The sequence below is a fragment of the Carassius carassius genome, chromosome 2 (genome assembly GCF_963082965.1).
Source record: "Carassius carassius chromosome 2, fCarCar2.1, whole genome shotgun sequence".
Taxonomy (NCBI): Eukaryota; Metazoa; Chordata; class Actinopteri; order Cypriniformes; family Cyprinidae; genus Carassius; species Carassius carassius.
The window spans coordinates 7615630-7641294 of NC_081756.1; the positions used below are offsets into that span (position 1 = coordinate 7615630).

General features: G+C 35.9%; 1 protein-coding gene across 1 annotated transcript in view; it reads left to right on the top strand.

Moving 5' to 3' along the window:
- Window positions 1-25665, top strand: part of LOC132101384 (cell migration-inducing and hyaluronan-binding protein-like) — a 108713-nt gene that overhangs the window by 45523 nt on the left and 37525 nt on the right. Inside the window, exons 3-11 of the mRNA XM_059506312.1 lie at window positions 2964-3101; window positions 3414-3552; window positions 4835-5071; window positions 5474-5653; window positions 9229-9299; window positions 9415-9510; window positions 13492-13613; window positions 14646-14793; window positions 17927-18118. Coding sequence (XP_059362295.1) covers window positions 2964-3101; window positions 3414-3552; window positions 4835-5071; window positions 5474-5653; window positions 9229-9299; window positions 9415-9510; window positions 13492-13613; window positions 14646-14793; window positions 17927-18118 — 1323 coding nt within the window. The remainder of the gene's footprint in view (window positions 1-2963; window positions 3102-3413; window positions 3553-4834; window positions 5072-5473; window positions 5654-9228; window positions 9300-9414; window positions 9511-13491; window positions 13614-14645; window positions 14794-17926; window positions 18119-25665) is intronic.

The window sequence follows — 25665 nt, forward strand, 5'->3', positions numbered from 1 at the left end:
AAGAAGTCTCTTGGATTTAGTTTGCCAAACCCACAGAATCCCTTTAAGATTTTTTTCCACCGTATTTCATTGTAGTCCAGCAAACTCTAACTCAGGTTTAAGCCAAAACCCAACAGCACAAACCATATCAGGCCCGTAAATGTGGTGCATTTCTGCTACTTTCAACTTTGTAGCTTTACAAAGTTGCTTTTGCAAAGTAGCTTTACTATAATTTAACAAACTGAAGTTGCTTTCAGACCTTGTAGTTGGAAGTGTGATTTGCAATTATAAAAAAGCAGCACAGCCTTCCACATTAAAAGTAAAAATGGATGTATTCTGCAGTAGACGGTCATAATGGTTGCATGATTCAATACAATCACCCGAATCTGTGCGAAAACATGTTTTTTTATGTGCATTTAGAGCAGGATCGATCCATTCCAGCAATGCCTTTGAGCGAGTGCATTCCTTTGGGGAAATCTGCATTTGAACAGCTTTTTGTTGAGGACACGAAGAATGATGGCTTTTCACAATTTTGTTTTGCGGCATAGATTTTATATATTGCAACTGCTGGGGACAAAATTAATGTATCGCTTCAGGACAGCTAGTTAGTGGTCACATTAAAGCGTTTGTTTGAAATGACAGGCTCCTGTGTTTTCTTTGATTGTGTCATTCTCTGAGAGCTGAGCTCTGGATGAATAGGGTCATTTATTAAAGCCACGTTTTATCTAATAGTTGCTTTGTTCTTTCCTTGCCTGTCCCTAGTTAGCTACTTTTTCAGATTTATGTGTAACCACATTGTGATAGTGATATTTTTGAAGTGTGTGTTTTAAACCTGGTAATTTGCCAATGAAATTAACGACAAAAAAACTATCCATGGTGTTAGAAAAAGTGAAATAAATGCTGATTATAAGTACTTTTAAATTAATTAATAACAAAATATAGCGAGGTATTTACATTTTATGTATGCTATCCGAGATGTACCTGTAGATGAGTTTGTTTCTTCTTAAGAACAGATTTGGAGAAGTGTAGCATTGCATCACTTGTTCACCAGTGGATCCTCTGCAGTGGATGGGTGCCGTCAGAATGATGCCCCGCACATCAAAATCCACCCACATATTTAGAAGTGTTTTCACTTGAGGACTTGTATTTTAGCTGGAAACAACGGTTTGAAGTTGAAACATCTTAATGATGGATTTGTTTCTTGCAAACACGCAGCTTTTTGCATCACAAGACATTAATTGATAGACTGGAGTGATGTGGATTACTTGTGGATTATTGTGATGTTTTTATCAGCTGTTTGGACTCATTCTGACGGCACCCATTGACTACAGAGGATCCAGTGGTGAGCAAGTGATGCAATGCTACATTTCTCCAAATCTGTTTCTATGAAGAAACAAATTTATTTACATCTTGGATGGCCGGAGGGTGAGTTCTTTTTGATTTTTGGATAACTATTCCTTTATTCCTTCATTGCATGTTTTGATTTACAACAGGAAAGACAAATGCATGAGAGTGTGTTCGGACCTCTGCACTATTAGGTCACCCACCACGTCAAATGTCCACCTGAAGCAGTTTTGCAAGTAGCTGAAGTGAATCCTGATTATGAACTTTAGAATTGGTCTGATGCAAATCTTTTGCTCCCAGTAATTGACTTCATCCTCCCAAACATCTTCATGACATGTGCTAAATTCATAATTTTTAATTGCAACTTGGGCTAGAAATCCCTCAGGTAAGAAAAATAAAAATTAGATCTCTTTAATATCTCATCTGTTTGGCCTAGACAGCAAGAAAATGAACTGAAGAGCAATTGGAGATTTCTGCTCAAGCCTTTTCATGCTTCTCTTGACAAAAAAGGGCAATTTCTCATGTTGTGCTATCAACATTTTAATTAAAAATTTTTTTTTTTTTAATTTAACAAAATTATTAATTTACTATTTAAGTTTTTTTTTATCAGTTTAATTATTTCAGTTTAATTATGTTCATTTTCAAGATTTTCCTCTAGTGTTTATATTTTATTTCAGCTAAACACTGAATTACATTTATTTGTAAATGTAATGATTTTGATATATTTGTTTATATATTGATATATTTAATTATTTAATTTACTCTTAATTCTGAGAGTAAACTGTACTCAGCTATTTCTATTTCTTCTATTTCTGTTGATACATACAGTAAATGAACATTTAATATGATAACCCAAATTCTCCTGAGATATGAAAGCGCAATAAGCTGTTCCTCTGGCTGATTATTAGTCATTATTTTTGTTGCTGCATCTCAAGGCCTTGACGTTTTGTAACACAGAAGAAAATGCATTGGAAATCTCAGTGAAGCCCTTTACTCTCATTTCAAAACAGAGATATGGAAATGCTCATGATGACAGTTCTCAGCTGCTCTGGGTCTGGAGATGTGCCGTGTGTATTCGAATCAAGTGCGTGGCTTCTCAGAGGTTTTTACAGCATTAAAGGGAAGAATGAGAGCCTTTTAATATGTGATGACACTTAAAAGTCTGATTGCAGTCAGAAAAATTCTGTGGTTCATCCACTGACTTATTTTTATCAGAGCAGTAATAACAGACAGACCGAAGAGTTATCATGGTCAATTTTTTGTCTAGACATCTGAGAAATAAAGGTCATGTCTGTTGACATCTTAAAATGTTTATTTCATTTGAAGTTTTTTCCTTGCAGTAGGCCTATCATATATTTGTGACCCTAAGGTCAATTTATTATGGTTACGATGTTTTTTTCTTCTTGGGAAGGACATTTTGAGTTCTGAAAGTTGTGGTATGCTTTCATAGTACGTAAAGCTTTTTAATCCCAAAAGCTCAAGGGAGGTTTTATTTCTCTCTCTCTCTCTCTCTCTCTCTCTCTCTCTCTCTCTCTCTCTCTCTCTCTCTCTCTCTCTCTCTCTCTTTTTAATGAACACAACTTGTTCTTTTCAGGTCTTCTATGAGCTTATTTACATTTAAACATCTATATCTTTTCCAGTTTGTCCAGATAGGTTGCCTGGTCTACAACCCTGGACTCCTGGACACAATGAAGCCCACAGAGTCACCATCGGTCACGGCCGCAAAGTCGTCCTCACATCATCCGCGACCGTCCATTCCATCGAGATCCTCAACGGAGGTAGATCTTCCTAATAAAACCTCTTTCAAACATCTCCACAACATTAAAGTGCCGTGAAGATTTACATCCCTCATGATGAAGGCGAAGCTTGACATGAGCCGTGACAGGCTTAAATCAAAACACATTTCAGACGAATCGCCCTGAGCGTGGAATATTCTAGAGTTTGATGGGGGAATTCCATCACAATCCATGCCAAAAAGTAACCATCTATTTGTTCTTTTAGAACTAGAATTGGAGAACCTCCTGCATGCTCACTGGTTGAAAATCAAGCAGGAAAGATCAGGATTGGTTTGATTCTTTTGTTCTTTTTAGGGAAGCTTGTGATCGCCGATTCCAGTCGACCCATTTTTCTGCGGGCTAAGCACATCCTCATCGGGAACAAGGGTGAACTTCACATTGGCAGTCAAGAATGTCCTTACAAAGGCAACCTCACCATCTCTCTCTTTGGCAGGTATGAATATAGGCTTTGAAAAATCATCAGACCTCCTAAAGGAGGAGCTTATGATAAAATGTTATTTGCTTCACTTAAAAAACACAATAAACAAACATTAGGAAGTATTTGAATAAAAATATGGAAATATTTGAATCACAAAGTTTACATTACGTATATGCAATAACTATGTGAATTAAAACATGATAGTGTAGACTAAATATCGCTTGTCACTAGGGCGAAAGATGCCAAATACCGAGTTCTGGCATGAAACTCTAGATGGCGCAGTCCGATAGGTCTAACTTAATCTAACCGTATTACATCATTATCACATGGCAAAGCTGACTGCTTCTCTCCTGTATGAGTAGGTAATGAGCTCGCTGCTCATAATTCAGATATATGACTAGTGCTTGCTGTAGCAGTTGCAGCGTGCTTCAGAAACCCTCCACCTTCCCCAGCTCCACCTGTATAGATCTGCTACGGGGTGATTCATGTATGCTATATGGGTTTATTTCATCTGTTATATTTGCATCAGAAATATTTCTTACGTGCTCACAGCAGCATGTTGTGGATGTATTTGCAGTAGCAAGTCTTGGTACAGCAGCAGCGTAGCAGATCTGTTCCGCCAAGACCAAATACATTAACATTGTCATGTACATTATCATGCCAATCCCTCAGAGAGTTGTCATGACAGAAAAACAAATATTTATTCATTTAAATTAATTGTTTAATAAACTGGTTGAATGAATGATTCAGTAACTCACTCACAAAGTCACTTTTTTTTAATTCCTGAACAAATCAGCAATTCTGAACAAATCACATTAATGAATGATCAAGTAGTTTTTGCATTCATTGCTATATAGTTTTATATGTAACAATATATAGCCATGATCCATGCATATATTGCAGTATATTGAAAAATCTAATCTTTAGTTTCCCATTAATATAATTTAGTACATCGCATTACATTTTCCAGTACATTCCCTTAAACTTTTGTTTAGTAAGAGTAGCCTTGCTGCTGACACAGTGTTAAAAAAATTAATAAACAAAAAATAAACATATCTATGGTGTTAGAAAAAGTTAAATAAATGCTGATTATAAGTACTTTTAAATTAATTAATAACAAAATATAGCGAAGTATTTAAGTGTTATGTATGCTATCAAAGATGTAGATGAGTTTGTTTCTTCTTCAGAAATGGATTCATATCAATCATTTGCAGCCTTAAATTGGGAATTTTAAAAGCGTTCTCTTCAATGCTAAATGCATGGGATTATTTGCTAATCTGTTGTTGTTTTTAAAAAGGTCTGATGACAGCGAGGCCGAACACAGTTATTTTGGCCACAAGTACATTGGCATAGGAACTGGAGGAACCTTGGAGATTCACGGCCAAAAAAAGCTGTCATGGACTTTCTTGAACAAAACCATCCATCCAGGGCAGGGTAATGAGAACAGTTACCGTTTCGAAAGGAGCTGGGGCAACAGAGGCATCATCATTCACGTCATCAACCCAAAGACCGGAGATGTGCTGCACACTGATAGGTCAGTGGGACACCATCTCCCCTCCACATTTCTTGCTCTTAAACTTAATTTCTAATTAATGCATGCTTGCTTCTTGACAGATGAAAGGTTGTTACTTCAGTACATCATGTAAAACCAACTAGCTGATGGCTTTAATGTGCAGTTGGAATTAAAACCGTAATTACAAATCGACTGTCAAAACAAACAGCGCTTCCAAGTTGGCATCTTCACAGGCGATTGATCTATGACTATTTTTCATCATAGAAATGAGCGTCTGTTATTGAATCACAGCCTTAAAAAAAAACATTCATACTCAGTATGCTTACTGGCTTTTGTAATGTTCCTTGACTGGTCTGTTCTAAATCTCTGTGACCCACTTTTACGTTAGTATGTGTGTGTGTGTGTGTGTGTGTGTGTGTGTAGGTTTGACACATATAGGAGCAAGGACGAGAGCAGACGACTGGCCCAGTATGTAGACAAGGTGGAAACTGGGCAGATCTTGGCCATGGTGGTGAATGATGAAGGATCCAACAACCTGGAGGATCTGGCTAAAAAGGCTCTCACTAAGCTGGGTAGCCAACACTTCCATCGACTTGGATTCCGGTACGATGACCCATTTCCAACGTAGCAATAGTTGCTTATCCATGACCAGTCTAGAATTTGCTTTAGCATTAGTTAAGAATTGGACACTGAATTTAGGGCAGTCTTATCCAGTCAGGTACTGTATGCGTGTGTCAGTCAGCTTGGCTGCATTCATATTTTCCCCTTTGCATTGCCGCTGGTCTGAGACCGGTGAAATATATTTCTTGAAATAGCATCTGAATCAGTGGCAAACCCTGTTCCTAGTTCTACCTTCCTGCACACAAATTTAATACAGCTGACAAACTAGAGGAAACTTTTATAAAGTGTTTGATGGAAATGCATAAAATATGCCTCAAGGGTGTGGAGAAAAAGCATAATAATAATACATTTTACTGGTATAGCAATTTCCCTACTTTCATACAAAGTGCTTGACAGACTGGATTATAAAAGGAGGTAATAAAAAAAATAAACAACACATAAAAATACAAAAAGCAAGCCATTTTGAAATCATTAGCTTAATTAATCTGCAATTTATTCTTTTGCACAAAGGATCGTGTGCAATATTAGCCTAAAAAGCATGGAGATGCACATTATGAAAATCTACTAAAGCATATAATCGAATTCTAATTGTATACTATTTAGGAATGATAATGAAATTAAGATGCTGCACGTGATTGGTTGGTTTAGGTGTGTTTGATTAGAGTTGGAACTGAATTTTGTGGGATGGTCCACCTCCAGGAACAGGGTTTGGGAAGCCCTTTCTGTTTATAGTATATAAATTGCATGGATTTATGAAGTCATTACTAGAATTAATTCTAGAACATTGCAAATGGGCTGCACATCGTTATGAATTAGGAATGAAAAATCTGAGATCCAATTAATTTATAGCTGCATGCTCTGTCTGAGCATCAGCAATCATCAAATTAAATTTTTCTTTCTCCTCTGGGATTTTAGGAGAAACAAATGAGACAAAGCTGATATTTAAATGAAACCAAATACATCAACCTCTCAGTTTTATTATTATAATTTTTTTTCTGGGATGGTTAGGAAATTCTGTGGCTCGTTCGAATGAAATTGTTGTTTACATGAGCGAAGCTCGTGTGTGTGAATAGTATCAGCATAGCTGTGACAGATAACAGCTTTGGAGTAATTAAAATGTTTAATGAAACACCAAGCTACAATCCGGAATCTGTGCAACATGTGATGCCATGGGAAACTCGTTTGTTCCTAAACTATACAATTTGTTCACATTTAAATAATCCCACTTTTTTTACTTATTTTTTGTGAGCAGGCAGATTTCATACATCTTTTCCCCTCTCTAATCTAACTCTGCATGCGTACTTGCTTCCTTAGGTGTGAAAATGATGAAGGCCGATGAAAATGCCAGTGACACAATGGCAGGTTCATTTGCTACTAAGTGCCTTGCTACAAAGCTATAAAGAGTATCTTCCAAAAATTCACTGCCACTTATATGACAAACGTGCAAAAGTGGTAATTGTGTGAATGTGCTGTATGTTGAAGATGGTCGGGGAACGTAGTGCTAATAATGTTAATTCCATTGTTTTACTAATGCACTATTAAAATGACCTGAGCTAACCTGAATTAACAATGAACAATTGTATTTTTATTAACTAATGTTAACAAAGATTATTAAATACTGTAACAGATACAGTATATTACTCATTGTTAGTTAATATTAGTAAGTGAATTAACTAATGGGATCTTATTATAAACTATTGCCAAGTAAACACAATTATATATAATAAAATAAATAAATGCAAAACATAAATACAATTTTATTTATACAACAATGTTAAATATTTAGATTATTTATTTTATTTATATAAAATAAAATATAGATTTTGTTAATATTTTTAATTTAATTTATTTTTTTATATTTTCTGTTTTATTTTAATTATATTTTGTTTTTGTATATATAGTTTTTTAAGGGTATTTTATTACTTCAGCTTACACACTTCAGCTTGTGTGTGTGTGTGTGTGTGTGTGTGTGTGTGTGTGTGTGTGTGTGTGTGTGTGTGTACCGTATATAATTAATGTTTAATTTTTATTTTATTTCAAGTAACTCATGTTTTTTTAGTATTATTATTGTTCAGTTTTAGTTATACATACATACATACACAGACACAAACAAAATTGTTTCAATTTTAGTTAACAGTAAAACCAATGGCACTGATTGTTTCAGACCACTAATGTTGGTCACATTCAGAAGCGGATTTAGTGATTTGGGGGCCCCAGGCAAAACATATGAATTGGGCCCTATGTATTTGCAGACATTTACACATTTAACCTGGAGGTTCCTTTTTTGTTGTGATGCTTGCTGCTGCATAATGGTGCCCCAAAGTTGTGTCCGATGTGTAAAAAATTTTCATGTTATAATGGCTTTCTTTAATGTTGTAGACCACAAAATAGCAATTGATTTACAGTGTTCACCAAAAAACAAACAAACAAAAATATATAAAATGATAAACATCACAAATGAGACTTTAAACATTTTTTTTTTTTTTTAAAGAAAAGAGATGAATCGGAAGTATAAATTATGATATTAACTTAAAACAGGGTTATGTGGGTGGATTTTTGCATTGGTCTGAACAAAAACTGCAGACGTGATTACTGGAAATGCACATTGAATCTCCGCCAGCAGGAAGCACTTTTGACACTTCAGAAATGCAGCGTTTTTCCCCGTTAACGGCTGTAAACAAAGCAGCGCTGGGCTCATAAATGCTACTTTATCAGATATGCCATGGAAAGTTTTCTGAAGATAGTTGGTTCCCTTCATTCATTCATATAAAAACTTGATTCGTTGACACACCTTGGATTACACACCTAAGGATTATATCAATTTATACTTGTGTTCTTATGAATAAGGAAGCAGCTATTAAAACAATAAACATAAAATACGCTCTGTTGCTCAATATTTAATTACTTGATTAAACAAGCAGGATAGTTCAAGCAGTGTGTTCAACTCTGACACACAGACGGTTGTCATGGTAATAAACACTGTAAAAAGCAACCATTCGCGTGTCTGCGCTTAATGTGCATCTCGTAGATGAAAAGCATTTTAGGGGGCCCTTGGCTTTTGGGGTCCCAAGGCGGTTGCTTACCTTTGCCTAATGGGTAAGTCTGCCTCTGGTCACATTTAAAATACCATGTCAACAAAGTCTATCTGAGCAGAAATTTGGACTGAGGAACTTTTGGCTTCTTAGAAAAAGCCTGATCTCTCTTTTCTACCAAAATATCTGGATCGTCACGTCTCACGGGCGTCGCACTCCTGCTGGACAGCAGTGACACCTCTTTGGCCTGTCAGTCTGGTCTAGCTGAAGAAAATTATCCTGATGATGGTGTCAGGCTTTTTCCTCTCAGAGTGGAGCAGGGGCTGATGGGAAACTCTGGCGTCGTAATTACCCAGTCCTCTATAAGAAAAGTGCGAGCCGCCAATCACACCTAAAGTCAACATCATTTACAGCAGTGAAAGTCCGAATGTTTGTCTAGAAGGGACAACTTATTCATGGCCAACTCTTCAGACTTGTCTGTCCCTAACACAGCTTCCTCTCTCTCCTGTGTGTGTTTCTCTGCAGGCATCCGTGGAGTTTTATTACAATCAAAGGGGACGTGTCCTCAGCGGTCGAGGATCATGCCGTCTATCAAGGTGCGCATCTTTTGCCCATTTGTTCGCCCAGCGATGGAAAGTAAACGGGAGCAGTGAAACGAACTAACTTGAAGGCGAGCTGATGCTGGAGTTTTGTGTGTGTTTGTGTGTTCAGGAACCAAGGCTTCGTCTGAGGCCAGGTGCTCTCGGGTGTTTCACACAGGTTACGGAGAGCATTTCACCATCACCACCATCAGTCAGTGGGTTCAAGGTACAAACACGCTTCACCACTGCTACTAAACACACACACACACACACACACACACACACACACACACACACACACACACACACAGCACTAGTTTGCAGGTCCAGGTTGTTTTATGCTGGTTTGTTGTTGGTCTAAATGGTGGACCATGAAAACTTAATGGAATAGTTCACTCAAAATGTTTTTATTATTTTATCATCCGTGGTGAAGTCTTATGAAGGCATATTATCTTTGCGAGAGGTAAATCTTTGCATGATGATAATATGGGGAAATTATATTAAATTGGGGAAGTCGTAGCCTGGTGGTTAGAGAATCGGACTCCCAATCGAAGGGTTGTGGGTACGAGTCCCGGGCCGGCAGGAATTGTGGGTGGGGGGAGTGCATGTACAGTTCTCTCTCCACCCTCAATACCACGACTGAGGTGCCCTTGAGCAAGGCACCGACCCCCCAACTGCTCCCCGGGCGCCACAGCATAAAAAAAAAAAAATGGCTGCCCACTGCTCCGGGTGTGTGTTCACAGTGTGTGTGTGTGTGTGTTCACTGCTCTGTGTGTGTGTGTGCACTTCGGATGGGTTAAATGCAGAGCACAAATTCTGAGTATGGGTTACCATACTTGGCCGAATGTCACTTCACTTTCACTTTCATATTTTCATAAAGAAAAAATGCATTAAATTGATCATTTACAATGTTCAAATAAATGCTGTTCTTTTGAACTTTGTCATCAAATATATAAAAAATGGTTTCCCAAAATATATTTACACACACACACACACACACACACATATATTTATACATTATATTTTTAGATTATAATATATACATATTTTTTCATTAATTACATTTATATAGTATTGAAATTATTATTTTACTTTTTATATTATATTTTATTATATAATAATAATTTATTAACATTAAAATTACATCCCATTTATCAGTATATTAAAATATATTTTAGTTTATTATATAAGAAGTAAATATAATTTGTACATTTATTAAAATTATATTTATTTAAATCCATATATAATTATAGATTATATTAAAGTCTTTTTTTACGAATGAACATGTAAATGTATTAAAATTAGATAATTATATTTACATTTTATGAAAAAAATATGTTAAATACATTTATTTATTACAAATATTTTTATATATTTTATTAATAAATAAAAAAAACGGTGTAAGGTCAGCATAATTTAGAATGTTAGGCTCTAAAATGGACAAAAAGCAGCATAAAAGTAACAGATCAAAATGTTTCTCTCACAGTGTGATCACATGACTTCAGAAGACTTGTTTAAAAAAAAATACTGATATTTTCCATTATATTGACTGATTAAAAAGGAGGTATTGGGTCTAGAGATATTTTCACAGTGAAAGATACTAGTGGATTAAAAATGAAGAAAAGGACACTTTAAAGTGCCCCTGTAAAAGTAAATGAGAGAAACAAGTCTAGTCCGGTGGCTGCATTCATGCGATTTTGTTCATTAAATCTAAGGTCTCTTTCACATTGTGAGAGGAGAGAAAAATGAAAAGGCCAAGAACCTGCAACTCAGCGGTTGGTAAAACTAAAAAAAGCTCTTGCAGAACAAGCGTTATTTTCCCTGCAAGAGAACATATCAATGTCACTTTAAAAATGCTAAATGCTAGAGTATTTTACAAATAAAAAAAAATAGAACAAAACAGGAAATGTGCAACCCAGTGCGTCAAAGTGATGGATAATTATAATTTGTAGCACAACCTCTTGTCAGACGAGCTAGTTTTATGGTGATTTCATGTTGAGTTTTTGTTCATGTGAAGCTTGGCATTATAAATCACATTCCACCTTCTCAGACATCTCACATCTCAGATGTAATGTCTAACATCTCCCGTTGTGTTTCCTGAAAGAATGACATGGAAATGAGGCGAACTGTACCTTTAACTAGTATATCTCATGGACCAGTTTGGTCTTTCTTGTCCTGCTGGTTAAGCAAGTTCTGGTGACCAGCTGTGCCAGCCTTTCCAGCAGGGCTTTATAAAAATGTCTGACACCATGTCTTAACCAGGCACAATATGACAATATCATGCAACAATTAGTTGGTCTGAAAGAAAATCCCAGAACAAGATAACATAATCATAGCCAATTACAATATACACCGTATTTCCATATTTGATGTTTAAATAGATATAGAGCTTCTGTTCAGAATGTTTTTTTTTCAAAATGTTAGAATGTTGCAAAAGATTACTATTTCAAATAAATTCTGAACGTTCTATTCATCAAAGAATCCTGAAAATCAATGTTTCACTGTTCCCACAAAAAATATGAAGCAGCACATCTGTTTCCACCATTGATATTAATTAGAAATGTTTCCTGAGCCTCAAATAAGCATTTTAGAATGATTTCTGAAGGATCTGAGGGATTCAGATTTGAATTGAAGAAAATTCAAGAATTAGCATGGAAGAGACCGCAGCTGCTGAGGTCTCTAATATACAAATATCGTAATTTAGCGGTATTCCAAAAAAAGATATTAAAGTAGATTTAAATAATGCTGCAAAAAAATGAATCTTGACGAGTCTTCGCCCATATGATGTGTGAATGATATTAATTAGGATTCATAGGGATCCAACATGCTATATTTGGTTCCCTCCACTTCCAGTTTCTCAATCTCCCTATGAATCTCTCCCAATATCCCACAATTCTCTGTGCTGTTAGCTAATATCCGCGTGGCGTCTGTCTGTCCGCCCCCGAGTCCCAGCAGCTTAATTACCCAGCCCACCACTTACACCTGTACGTCCTCAACAAGTGCCTCGATCATCCCCATTCTGAAGATGCCATCTGTTTGTTCATCACCAAAGTGATAATTTAGTTAACAAGTGTGCAAGATCTTATTATGGGCAGAGAATGAACTCATTTAGACGTAGAATTAAAGTCCTGACGTATGATTACAGTGCACAGATGGGGAAAAGTGGGTGAAATTTGTTCTGGAATTCCAGACATGCTTTAAACTTTGAGACCATTGATATTTTATTGCACTCCTAAAAGTTAACTTTTGTTGGATATACACTACTGTTCAAAAGTTTGGGGTCAGCAAGATTTTTTAATGCTTATGAAAAAGGGGGGGTTTACCACTTAAATATTTATAATAATAGATAACTGTTTTCTTTGTGCATCTATTCTAAAATGTAATTTATTCCCTGTGAGTCTAACCTTAATTTTCAGCATCCAGTCATCAGTTACACATGATCCTTCAGAAATCATTCTAATATGCTGGTTTGCAGTTCAACAAATTTTCAGCAATTAAAAAAAGGAAGACAGACAAATGTTATGTTTATCTAAAGTCATTTTTCCTTATAAGATTGTTTTCTCTCAACATGGGCACAGGAGTGCTGTCAGTCAAAAAATTGCAAAACAAAGTAAATTATAATTCTAATATTTTCTTGTAAATTAAAAATGCATTGCTTTGCTAGTTGTTTGAATAAAGTGTTTCTGATTACGTAACTGACATTACTTGTAATGCTTTACCACTGCACTCTGACAATTTTCATATGTTCATATACACCGTAAAATTTCCACCACACTCTTGGAGTGGATTCTGAGAGCTCTTTTGCACTGAAGGGCTCTTTATAATTTGTTGTAGCTCCTAATCATTTTCAAGTATCCCCCGAACAGCGTGAACACTTGAGATTTCTGCCCTGATCTTAGCTGAGATTGAAGGAGGAACATCTTTTCGATTGCATGGCGGAGTTGTCTTTTTATTTTGTTTGGTTTGATTTGAATGTGATGCAACAAAAGTATGCTGAATTCCCTGTAGGTCTGGCAATGCAGACAGCAAAACAGGGAGGGCGAACTGCAATTATCTCTGCATAAATAGGCTTTGACAGGCGGAATTGCAAAACAGGAAGATTATAGATGTAAATGAGACTAATATCTACACAGAGTCTGTCTGTCGGGCAGCGCTGGAGGGGTGGCAGCGCTTTAATCACTGTGTCTGTCCATGTGTTTTTTTTTAGAGGCTGAATGGACTGAATGGTTTGACCGCGATGACGAGAGGGGGTCAGGTGACTGGGAGAAACTGACCGAACTCCACAAAGCTTTTCCAGAGCGTCTGTGCAGTAACCCTCTTGATATTGAGGTAAAAATGTGTTTGAGTGAAATGGAATACTAACTAAATGCTAATACTAAAACTGTCACTAGGGTGGTACATTTTCATAATCTACTAACATGCACTTTTGAAGTACTAATAGGCACCTTTTATGAGTAAACAATGTATAAAGATGTATCGTTAAGCTTTTGTAGCCCACCTTATGGTACCACCCAAAAGCTTTTTTTAAGATAGTGTACTTACTTAATTACTAAATGTTTATATTTTTACAAAAATTGCACACAGTTTCAGTATTTTCGTATTTTATGTTATGGCCGATAATCAGTTATTTATTGTAAGTGTAATCAGGCATTAAAACCTTATCATGTCCAGCAGAAACAATGACATAGAATAAATGTTGACTGTTTTGAATATGAAAAAAAAACCCTAGACAAAAATAAAATATAACATTGAACTAAGTAGACAAATATTATTTAGAAAATTATAATATTGTTCAATATATTGTGCATACTTAATAAAATAAATCACATTCTTTTGTACACATTACACTACTATTCAAAAGTTTGGGGTCATTTTAATGTTTTTGCTCACCATAAATGCATTTATTTAATCAAAACATATGGTAAAAACAGTTATATTGTGAAATATTTTTACAATTTAAAATAACTCTATTTGAATAGATTTTATTTCTGTGATGCAAAGTTGTATTTTCAGCATCATTCCTCCAGTCTTCAGTGTCACATGATTCTTCAGAAATCATTCTAATATGCTGACTTGCTCTTCAAGACACATTTCTTATTATTATCAATGGTGAAAAAGTTGTGCTTCTACAGGATTCTTTGATGAGCAGAGTTCAAAAGAACAGCATTTATTTGAAATAGAAATCTTTTGTAACATTATAAATGCCTTTACTGTCACTTTTGATCAATGCATCCTTGCCAAATTAAATAATTAATTTCTTAAAAAATAAATAAAATCATATTGACCCCAAATTTTGAATGGTAGTGTATGTGAGAGAATGACTGCTTCATTGAATTTAAAAATGTCTTCCTTTGCCTTAAGGCTGAAACTCTTGACGGCATCCCTGCCAACATGACAGGAGAAGTCTTCTCCAAGTTTGACAGAAAGTATGGCTTTGTGTGCCTCAACAAAGAGCAGGTGGATGGGATTTGCCACAACTACCGCGTGCGTTTCCTGTGCGGCAAGCTCGGTATGTTTGAAACAGTCTGCTTTTGGCTTCCGGAGAAACTATTTTCTTTCAGTTACTCATGTCACTCTAAAAACTTTACAACACTGTTTCATAGAACACAATTGGTAATTTTAGTATAATGGACCTCAAGCTGCTCTTTTGCATGCAATGAAAATGAATAGCAGCAATATGCATATCTGTCTATGCCCGGCACAGCTGCTAACCTTTGTTGTAACGAATGTTTGGATATGGAGTTACATTTGAGCAAACAATTATATATTTCCTATACTGTAAGTAAAATTACTGTAGGTGTTTTTTACTTGTGTGTTTTAACTTTATAATCAACAGCACAGCAGAAACAATGACAAAGAATAGGATTTACTAATTTAAAAGTGAAAAAAATTAATCATATGACTCTGGCTTTATCAGACAAATAATACAATTATAATATTGGCCTATATAATATGCATTCTTAAACAAATCACATCTATTCCAGTTTTGCCATCCTTTTGTACACCGGGTTATTTTTGTACATCAAGTTAAACAAAATTAAAATCAGAAATGTGACCTTGGCAACTAGCTATTTCATTTATTTATTTTAGTTTTTTTTGTGTACATTGCTTTTTTTTATGGTTTTAGCTGTTTTTAGTTTTAGTTTCAGTTTTAGTTAACTTTAATAACCCTGTTGAACACATTACACTAATGTTTAAAAGGTTGCCATAAACCAATCAGATTTATATAATATGCTATTTACATGATGGAATTTACAGTCGGAAAAACGGAACGCTTCTCTAGTGAGGGAACAGTTCTAAAAAAAAAACATTGCAAAATCTATCCATTATTACATATAGGTATTTTATATTTATTTGCACAATAATAATCTTTTACGTTTTAATCCTTTAATTTTTCATTTTAAAAATGTTTGTGGGCTGCTGCGTGTGCCAGACTTTAGACCAGGTTTTGGTCGATCAATGGTGCAGTCTATTTCAGTTGCCTCAAATTAGCAACGTGCCAGCAATGCACCTGAACACACCTCGTTTACAGACCAGCATGCCCATGGGCGCACAAATGGGCGCAAATGCATTTGCAGTTTAAACAACATGGCACAGGACGTGAAAATGACAATACGCGGGCTGAAACTGGCTAAAAACACTTGCGTCGTGTCTGGTGCCGCACTACACCAGGTATATGATAGGGCTTTTGATCTTTAAGGAGAAAGACAGTTGTCTAAGGTAGCAGTGGTCTCTGGTATGGCATAGGGATGAGTGGCACACATTTGGGGCAGTTTTGTGGGATTGAACCCACTCTCACACTTCCTGTTATTAAAAAGGAATTGTCTTAGTGCTTATATTTTTCCAAGCAGCTCCCAGTGCTACATTTTGCCACCCCCATCAATGGATAAACAGCCTTGAAGCTAAAAATGTGGGTAGGATTGATGACAATAGCCCTGTACAGATCAAATCAAGTTAATCAAATCACGAAAGTGAATAAATTAATTAAAAAATATATTTATCTACATCCACGCTTGACAGTTGCTTGAGCTTGAGACTTTCATCACTAATTAGCAATGTTCACACCACTGCAGCTGCATCAGCAATGTGACATCAATGGAAATCTTTTGTATTTATAGATAAATCTAAGATGCATTGTTTCTGTGCCTTTGATTCTTAATTTTGGTTTGGGCACTTTTTTTATTTTATTGTATTTTTTTGTCAAATATTTTCTAAAATATAAAATCGGCATTTCGTTCCTTCCGAACACAATTGTTTTCCAATCCAATTCTTGATTGATTGAAGTCCTGTCCAACATTATTGTCACATTAAATGTCCTGCTTTTGCTTTAACATGTCAGATTATGCAAACAATATGGTGTATGCATAACATTTGATGCTTACTTTAAGATGGCATGGCATAGGGATGAGTTTCTGTTACTTTAAGACGTTGATGTTGAATTTCAGAAGTAATTTCTGTCAAAATTAATGAGAATTTGGTAAAAAAAGGTCCTTTACCTCCAACTCAACAACTCTGAAGCCTTTACAGACAATTTCTGCTAAATGTCAGCTGTTTTCAGTCAACTTGGGCCCTTACACTTGTTGAATAAAGTGTGCACTTTGCAGCCTATATTTAGACAAAAAAAATGGTCGGGAAAGCTTCAGAAATATACTTCCCGCTCTACTTTGTCATTTTTTCACATTGATTTTATTCCACTAAACATAATCTGGAGTGCATGAGTGCACCAAAACTGACATTTTATTGTCAATCAAGTTAAACTGCACTCAGAGATTGCAGGTCCAAATTCCATAAGTGACGCATTTTGTGCTTCTCCTTTCAAGGTCACAAAAAGGCCCAAAGTATTTTTCAGTCACATGTTTCAGTGTTTTATTTTCCCAAAATGGATCAGAAAATTTTGTTTATTGGTTGAAATGGGTTTGTATTAATCCAAACCACTCTCGTTCTGTAAATTCAACCCAGTCTAGTTGATAATGTGCCATTTGTATAATTGCTAACATGCTGCCACGTAGCTTGGTTTTTTTCTCTGTCTGATTACAAGTAAATTCTTCATCTAGTTGTTTTTGCTTTGAAAGACATTTTCAAGAATTCTTGACAGATTGTGGCCATTATATGAACTTATTTAATGTATTTTCTCATGCATAACAAGGAATTCCCAGGACAATTCCTTTAGTTTAATTCCAAGGAAACACATATGAAATACGTTGCTTGAATGAACTGCAAGATGCTTTGGATAAAAGCACCTGCCAAATGCTTAAATGTAAGAATAATGTTCTCATTAATGTTGCCATGTAAAATATGGCAGTGTCATCATGTAACCTTGTGTCTCACAATGACTTATCTTTCGTTAAATGTCTCTATCTGGATTTGATTTATGAGTCAGTTTTGTTTTTAAAGGGTCATCTATCAATCATTTAATTACAAATGAGATCATAAGATCTTGGCTCAGGAGTAACGTTTCTGTCAACTTTTGACTGGTCATGTATAAAATATAAGATTAAATGCAGCTCATGCACATATGTGTTTTGTGCATCTTTAATGGATCTCAGATCAGATTAGACTAACAATGCATATAAATCTTTATATAGATCAAGACAGTTATTGACCATATGTGCATGCTAAACGTGTGTTGTGTCCTTCAACAGTGCGTCCACAGGCCTCCATCTCCATAGACACTTTGTCTAACTGTAGTATTCTGGAGCTCGCGGATGAACCAAAGGGTTGGACATCTGGCGACAGGATCGTGGTGGCCAGCACAGACTACTCAATGCACCAGGCTGAGGAGTTCAGCGTCTTGCCTTGTCCTTCCTGCACGAAGAACCAGATCAAGGTGGAAGGTCAGTTATAGCTCTGAAACTCTTCATTAAAGGTATAAAGCAATGATGAAGTTTAGGTGACTGTCATCCGCCAGCTGCATCCAATGTGCAACCCACTTTTAGTGGTCGACCAATATATTGCCAAGGCTGATATATCAGTCTCCATTAGTTTACGTTGTCTGTTAAACAGTATTAATGCTAAATTATTAGACCGAACTGTTAAACAAATAAAGTAAACTTATAAGGAAAAGGAAATAGCATTTGCTTTTCTATTATTATGGAAGCTTGTTTTCGCCACTGGATGAAAAAGTAATTGCAACTCTTTTTATTTCTTGCAATTCTGTTTATATTTCAAAATTATAAGATATAAAGATATAAACTAAATAATAATAAACGGAGCAATTCCAATAGGGTCCTCGCACTGCAGTGCTCGGGCCCTAAAAATATGAGATGTAAACTCCGAATTCTAAGAAAAGGTCAGAAGTGTGTGATAAAAACTCAGAAATCTTAGAAAAAGTTAGAGATGTAGATGTAAGTGAGATGTAAATTTCTGAAGGATCATGTGACACTGAAGACTGGAATAATGATGCTGAAATCTCAGCTTTAAGTCAGAAATAAATGACATTTAGAAAACAGTTCTTATAATATTTCACAACATTAATGTTTTTCCTGTATTATTGATCAAATAAATGCAGTTTTAGTGAGACTTCTTTCGTCTTACATGTCTTACTTACACCAAATATTAGTGCAGATAGCACACAAAATATTGAGAAAATAACCAATTTATGATTAAATATGAAACTATTTTATTACCTCTTGCTGGTATTGAATGAATAATGTTTTATTCTCAATTTCAATCATTTAACTCACCATTAAGTTTTTTTTTTGTACTAAATATTAAAGAAATATTTCAGATTTTATAAACAACATTTGTGCCATATTTCTTGATTAACACAAAACTCATATCTTTTTTTTGTTTGTTTTGGTTTTTTGCATTTCCCTTTTTAGACAAAATTTATGGGAGGAGAGTATTTAAATGATTAATGCAAGGCGATTTACTAATGTTTGCCATAGACAGATCACTGGTATTTGCGCCATTATTTAACACCCAAATAAAGCATGTCTAAACTCATTTAGTTTGTGTTGTTAGTAGATTACACATACCTGATTATCGTTGGCTCTGCTTGTTTGCATCTGTTCAGCAATTTGTGCAATGTCAGTAGATCACCCGCTCTTTCCACTCCCATTTTCCAAACCCTTTTTTTATGTTAATCAACTTTGTGCCGATTGAACATCACTTGTATTGTAACTGTGATAGGAATTTAAATGCACCACTTTTTATGAAGCGTGTCTAAGATGCATTAAAATGTTGGCTACGTAGGTGGCTCAAGAGATTTTGAAACAGAGCCTATTAAACAGCTTGACAAAAGTTTAGTATTCTGGAAAGGCCCAGCTAGACTTCACAGGCTTCAATTGGTTGAATTGGTGGTATGACTTGCTGAAATTGCAGTCCACTGATCATTACAGTACATCTAATTTGGAGAATATTATTTTAGCATTAAAATCAGGAGGTGTAGCAAGAAATAATTCAAAAGAATTCCACAGAGGAAGTTCTTTTTGCAGGCTCTAAACACCAACCATTGTTGAGTCAAATTCCTGAATATAATTAAACTGAAAGAAGATAAACACAGGTCAGCTTTAAACATCAGAACAAAAAGTCACATACACACACACACACACTTCAGCCTCAAAGTCATCTTCACTTTTGAGTGCAATGTGCTTTCCTGAAACTGATGTAAGACATTCTCGAACCCCGGGAAGACGAGGATGAAGGGATTTTTACAAGTTTTTTTTACTTGAAATGTGAGATGTAAACTTCGCAATTCTGTTCTGGTTTCCGTCAAAACATTTTAATGACAAAAACTATTTTTGAAATTGTTATTTGTATATATAAATATGTAGAATAAATATAAATAACATTTTAGCAGTTATTTATATGCTTTAATTATCTATATAATAAATAGTGATACCATGCATATCAGCTTTGTATCAGCCATCAGCCACTCTGCTCTCCAATATATCGGCATCAGCCATAAAAAATAAATAAATAAATAAATTAATTCACTCAACCACTACCCACTTTAGTTATTCTAGATCTGGGTTATTCAAATCTTGCCCTGGAGGGCCAGTGCACTGCAGAGTTTAGCTCTAACCCCGATCAAACCCACCTACCTGTGATTGACATTGTGAAAGACATTGACTAACAGGCTCAGGTGTGTTTGATCAGGGTTGGAGCTAAACTAAGCAGTGCACTGGCCCTCCAGGGCTAGATTTGAATAACCCTGATCTACTGTAGGTAGTACATTTGTGTGGAAAAGTAACATGTTTTGTTAAAATCTACGCAGTGAGCAAACTTTTTGCATATTTTAATGCACAGTTACGAACTATTTACTGATTTCAATGAGATTGTGTCAAAGCAGCTTTACAGTGTTAAACAGGAAAAACGTGTGCTGATAATGCAAGTGGACAATCAAAAACAGTCCGTTTAATATTAGTCTTACTCAGCACTTACATAAGTGCACAGGAACAAGGATGCTGGAAGTGTGGCTGAAATAACAGCTAGCTGATTTCCGACTTTGTCTGTGACACTTCAGTGCTGTCAACAGGATTTCATCATGGTACAACCCGAATTCCGGAAAAGTTGGGACGTTTTTTAAATTTGAATAAAATGAAAACTAAAAGACTTTCAAATCACATGAGCCAATATTTTATTCACAATAGAACATAGATAACATAGCAAATGTTTAAACTGAGAAAGTTTACAATTTTATGCACAAAATGAGCTCATTTCAATTTTGATTTCTGCTGCAGGTCTCAAAATAGTTGGGACGGGGCATGTTTACCATGGTGTAGCATCTCCTTTTCTTTTCAAAACAGTTTGAAGACGTCTGGGCATTGAGGCTATGAGTTGCTGAAGTTTTGCTGTTGGAATTTGGTCCCATTCTTGCCTTATATAGATTTCCAGCTGCTGAAGAGTTCGTGGTCGTCTTTGACGTATTTTTCGTTTAATGATGCGCCAAATGTTCTCTATAGGTGAAAGATCTGGACTGCAGGCAGGCCAGGTTAGCACCCGGACTCTTCTACGACGAAGCCATGCTGTTGTTATAGCTGCAGTATGTGGTTTTGCATTGTACTGCTGAAATAAACAAGGCCTTCCCTGAAATAGACGTTGTTTGGAGGGAAGCATATGTTGCTCTAAAACCTTTATATACCTTTCAGCATTCACAGAGCCTTCCAAAACATGCAAGCTGCCCATACCGTATGCACTTATGCACCCCCATACCATCAGAGATGCTGGCTTTTGAACTGAACGCTGATAACATGCTGGAAGGTCTCCCTCCTCTTTAGCCCGGAGGACACGGCGTCCGTGATTTCCAACAAGAATGTCAAATTTGGACTCGTCTGACCATAAAACACTATTCCACTTTGAAATAGTCCATTTTAAATGAGCCTTGGCCCACAGGACATGACGGCGCTTCTGGACCATGTTCACATATGGCTTCCTTTTTGCATGATAGAGCTTTAGTTGGAATCTGCTGATGGCACGGCGGATTGTGTTTACCGACAGTGGTTTCTGAAAGTATTCCTGGGCCCATTTAGTAATGTCATTGACACAATCATGCCGATGAGTGATGCAGTGTCGTCTGAGAGCCCGAAGACCACGGGCATCCAATAAAGGTCTCCGGCCTTGTCCCTTACGCACAGAGATTTCTCCAGTTTCTCTGAATCTTTTGATGATGTTATGCACTGTAGATGATGAGATTTGCAAAGCCTTTGCAATTTGACGTTGAGGAACATTGTTTTTAAAGTTTTCCACAATTTTTTTACGCAGTCTTTCACAGATTGGAGAGCCTCTGCCCATCTTTACTTCTGAGAGACTCTGCTTCTCTAAGACAAAGCTTTTATAGCTAATCATGTTACAGACCTGATATCAATTAACTTAATTAATCACTAGATGTTCTCCCAGCTGAATCTTTTCAAAACTGCTTGCTTTTTTAGCCATTTGTTGCCCCCGTGCCAACTTTTTTGAGACCTGTAGCAGGCATTAAATTTTAAATGAGCTAATTAAGTGGATAAAAGTGTAAAATTTCTCAGTTTAAACATTTGCTACGTTATCTATGTTCTATTGTGAATAAAATATTGGCTCATGTGATTTGAAATTCCTTTAGTTTTCATTTTATTAAAATTTAAAAAACGTCCCAACTTTTCCGGAATTCGGGTTGTAGTTCAAAACTAGGTGATTGGAGGCATTAGATGAAATTTTGCATCAGAGAAAATGTTGAGTTACAGCATTTAGAAAAACCCTTCCTCAAAGGCACAAATGGGTTCTGATTTCAAATAAACGCCTTGTAAAAATCCCTTCATCCTTGTCCTCCCGGGGTTCGGAATGTCTTGCATCAGATTCAGGAAAGCACATTGCACTTGAAAGTGAAGATGACTGTTCTGGAGAACTTTGAGGCTGAAGTGTGTGTGTATGTGACTTTTCGTTCTGATGTTTAAAGCTGACCTGTGTTTATCTTCTTTCATTTTAAAGGTCCCGTTCTTCGTGATCCCATTTTTCAATCTTTAGTTAGTGCGTAATTTTGTTGTAAGAGTATAAATAATACCTGTAAAATTCTAAAGCTCAATGCCAAGCGAGATATTTTATGTAACAGAATTCGCCTACATCGAACGACCCGTTTGGACTACATCCCTCTACTTCCTTCATTAATGACATCACTAGAACGTTTTTTGACTAACCTCCGCCTACAGGAATACACAAAAAAAGGGGGCGTGGTCTTGTTGCGCTCCGACGGAGAAGAAGGAAGAGTTGCGTTTGAAGAGTGTCTTTGTCGCCATGTCGTCGAAACGCTGTTATTTTCATCTCCGAGTCCAATCACCTTTGTTTGTGCTTCCCATTGACGCTGTACTTGGAGATCAATGGTTACAATTTATATTTAACTCTGTTCCCGAAAATTATAATCCACATGTAAAACTATGTGCAGCACATTTTGCTGAGGACAGCTTCCTCAATCTCAATCAGTTTAATGCAGGATTCGTACACAGATTATTCTTGAAAGATGGAGCAGTTCCCTCTTTGTCTGGAGAAGGCGTTGTTTATGGACCACAACCGGTAAGTGTATTTTATTTTAAGTTGGTGCGTTTAACAGTTTCTGCAACTTATTACACAAAGGGCAACACTGTTTAGCTTTGTTAACTAGATGGTAGGGCTGTGCAAATAATCGAATGCGATTTTCATGCGCATCTCGTCAGTAAAGGCGTTCTGTGATTAGAAGTACATCTCCATCACGTGCGTTCAGATCAGGATTGCCAGGTTTTCAAAACAAATCCTGCCCACTTGCTTCTCAAAACTAGCCCAATCGCATTTCCAGGAGGGCCGCGTGCACTCAACTGGTGTCAAATCACAACACAGGAACCGCTGGCCCAATCAGAACTCATTACGTATTTCTGAAGGAGGGACTTTATAGAACAAGGAGGTCATCAGCCCGTTTTTATGACCGTGGAAACAGCGGTATACAGATAAGTTAATTGTGTGAAAAACATGAACACATGTTATATTGCACACTGTAAACACAATCAAAGCTTCAAAAAAACACAAAAACGTGACCTTTAATTATATTTAGGAATTTGACTCAACCATGGTTGGTGTTTAGAGCCTGCGAAAAGTACTTCCTCTGTTGAATTCTTTTGAATTATTTTTTGCTACACCTCCTGATTTTAATGCTAAAATAATTTTCTCCAAATTAGATGTACGGTAGTGATCAGTGGACTGCAATTTCAGCAAAGTCATACCACCAATTCAACCAAAGTCTAGCTTGGCCTTTCCAGAATACTAAACTTTTGTCAAGCTGTTTAATAGGCTCTGTTTTAAAATCTCTTGAGTTGCCTACGTAGCCAACATTTTAATGCCTCTTAGACATGCTTCATATGCTGCATAGATGGCATTTAAATTCATATCACAGTTACAATACAAGTGATGCTCGATCGGCACAAAGTTGCTTAACATAAAACAGGGTTAGATTTATTCAACAGGAAAAATTAGTGTGAGATCACAATGCCATAAAAATAGATGGGAGTGGAAAGAGCGGGTGATCTACTGACATTGCACAAATTACTGAACAGATGCAAACAAGCAGAGCCAATGATAATCAGGTATGTGTAATCTACTAACATCACAAACTAAATGAGTTTAGACATGCTTTATTTGGGTGTTAAATAGACTGGTGTTTCGTGGGCGGTTTGGTTTGCACAAAATATAGTATTTCACTTTCAGACCACAATGCTCAGATTTAGTGCCATCAGACTGCTAAAGATTGCCAGTTTTGTAAGATGTCATCTAACAAACTTCAGGTTGGACTTAATGTTAGCCTCTCCCAGAAGTCACTTCTTTCAAGCTGCTCTCAAAGAGAATCTCTTTTGAAGTGTTGGAACGATTGGTGATGTCGGGATAGTTTCTCTCGTTTCATCCAAGTACCATAGGCTGCTGCTTTTCCTTTGTGAGGTTAAGAACGATCTGCTTTAAAATATAGGTTTTAGAAAAGCAAACAAAGCTATGTTTAATGTGCAGTTGACAACAATTGAATATGGATTGGATGATAAAGGAAGACAGGTGTACCTAATGCATAATGCATTGATTAAGGATGTTTATTTTTGTAGGCTAAACAAAGTTTTTGGGTTTGGTTAACCTTAGCAGATCCAGTTGAGATGCTCTGCTTTACTTATTTATTTATCATTCTTGGTGTAATCTCTCAAGAAAACCTAACCTTGTTTAAGAGTATTTTTATGATTTTTATATGAAATGCAACTTTGAAGACCACTTAACATTCTGTCTAGGGATGCATCGTTTAGGGAAAGAATTTAATTATGGTTTTTAGACAAAAATTGCAATGTGATTTTATTTGTTTGTTTTTTATTTTAAAAAAGGTGGTGTGCTTGTTTGTAAGACTTTACAATTTGGCCAAAAATTTGGTGAATTTATATGTGAACATCAATCAGTCAATTAATCAATCGAATCAGTCAATCAATCAGTTATTAAATTATGATAATTATTACAAAATAGAAACTCAAAACAAATAAGAAATATTACGGTTTTAATATTACACTCTAAAATAAAAATGAGTGTTTAAGAAAATACATATAAAAAATAAAAAATATCTTAATCAACATCATCATTTTCAAATCAATGTCAAATCATCATTAAACTTATTTCGGCTCAAAGCCACGGGATGCACGTCACTCTGAAACATGGCTATGTTTATTTTGTCACAATCAATAACTACCTTTAATAATCACACTAAGCAATATAACAATTTCAGGTAACACTTCATTTTAAGGTGTCCTTGTTACACATGTTACATGTACTTACTATTGTAATAATTAATTATGCATTATTACATGCAAGCAACCCTAAGCCAAACCCTAATCCTAACCCTAACCATATAGTAAGTATACACTCACCGGCCACTTTATACAGGTACACCTGTTGCTTGGTAACACAAATTGCTAAT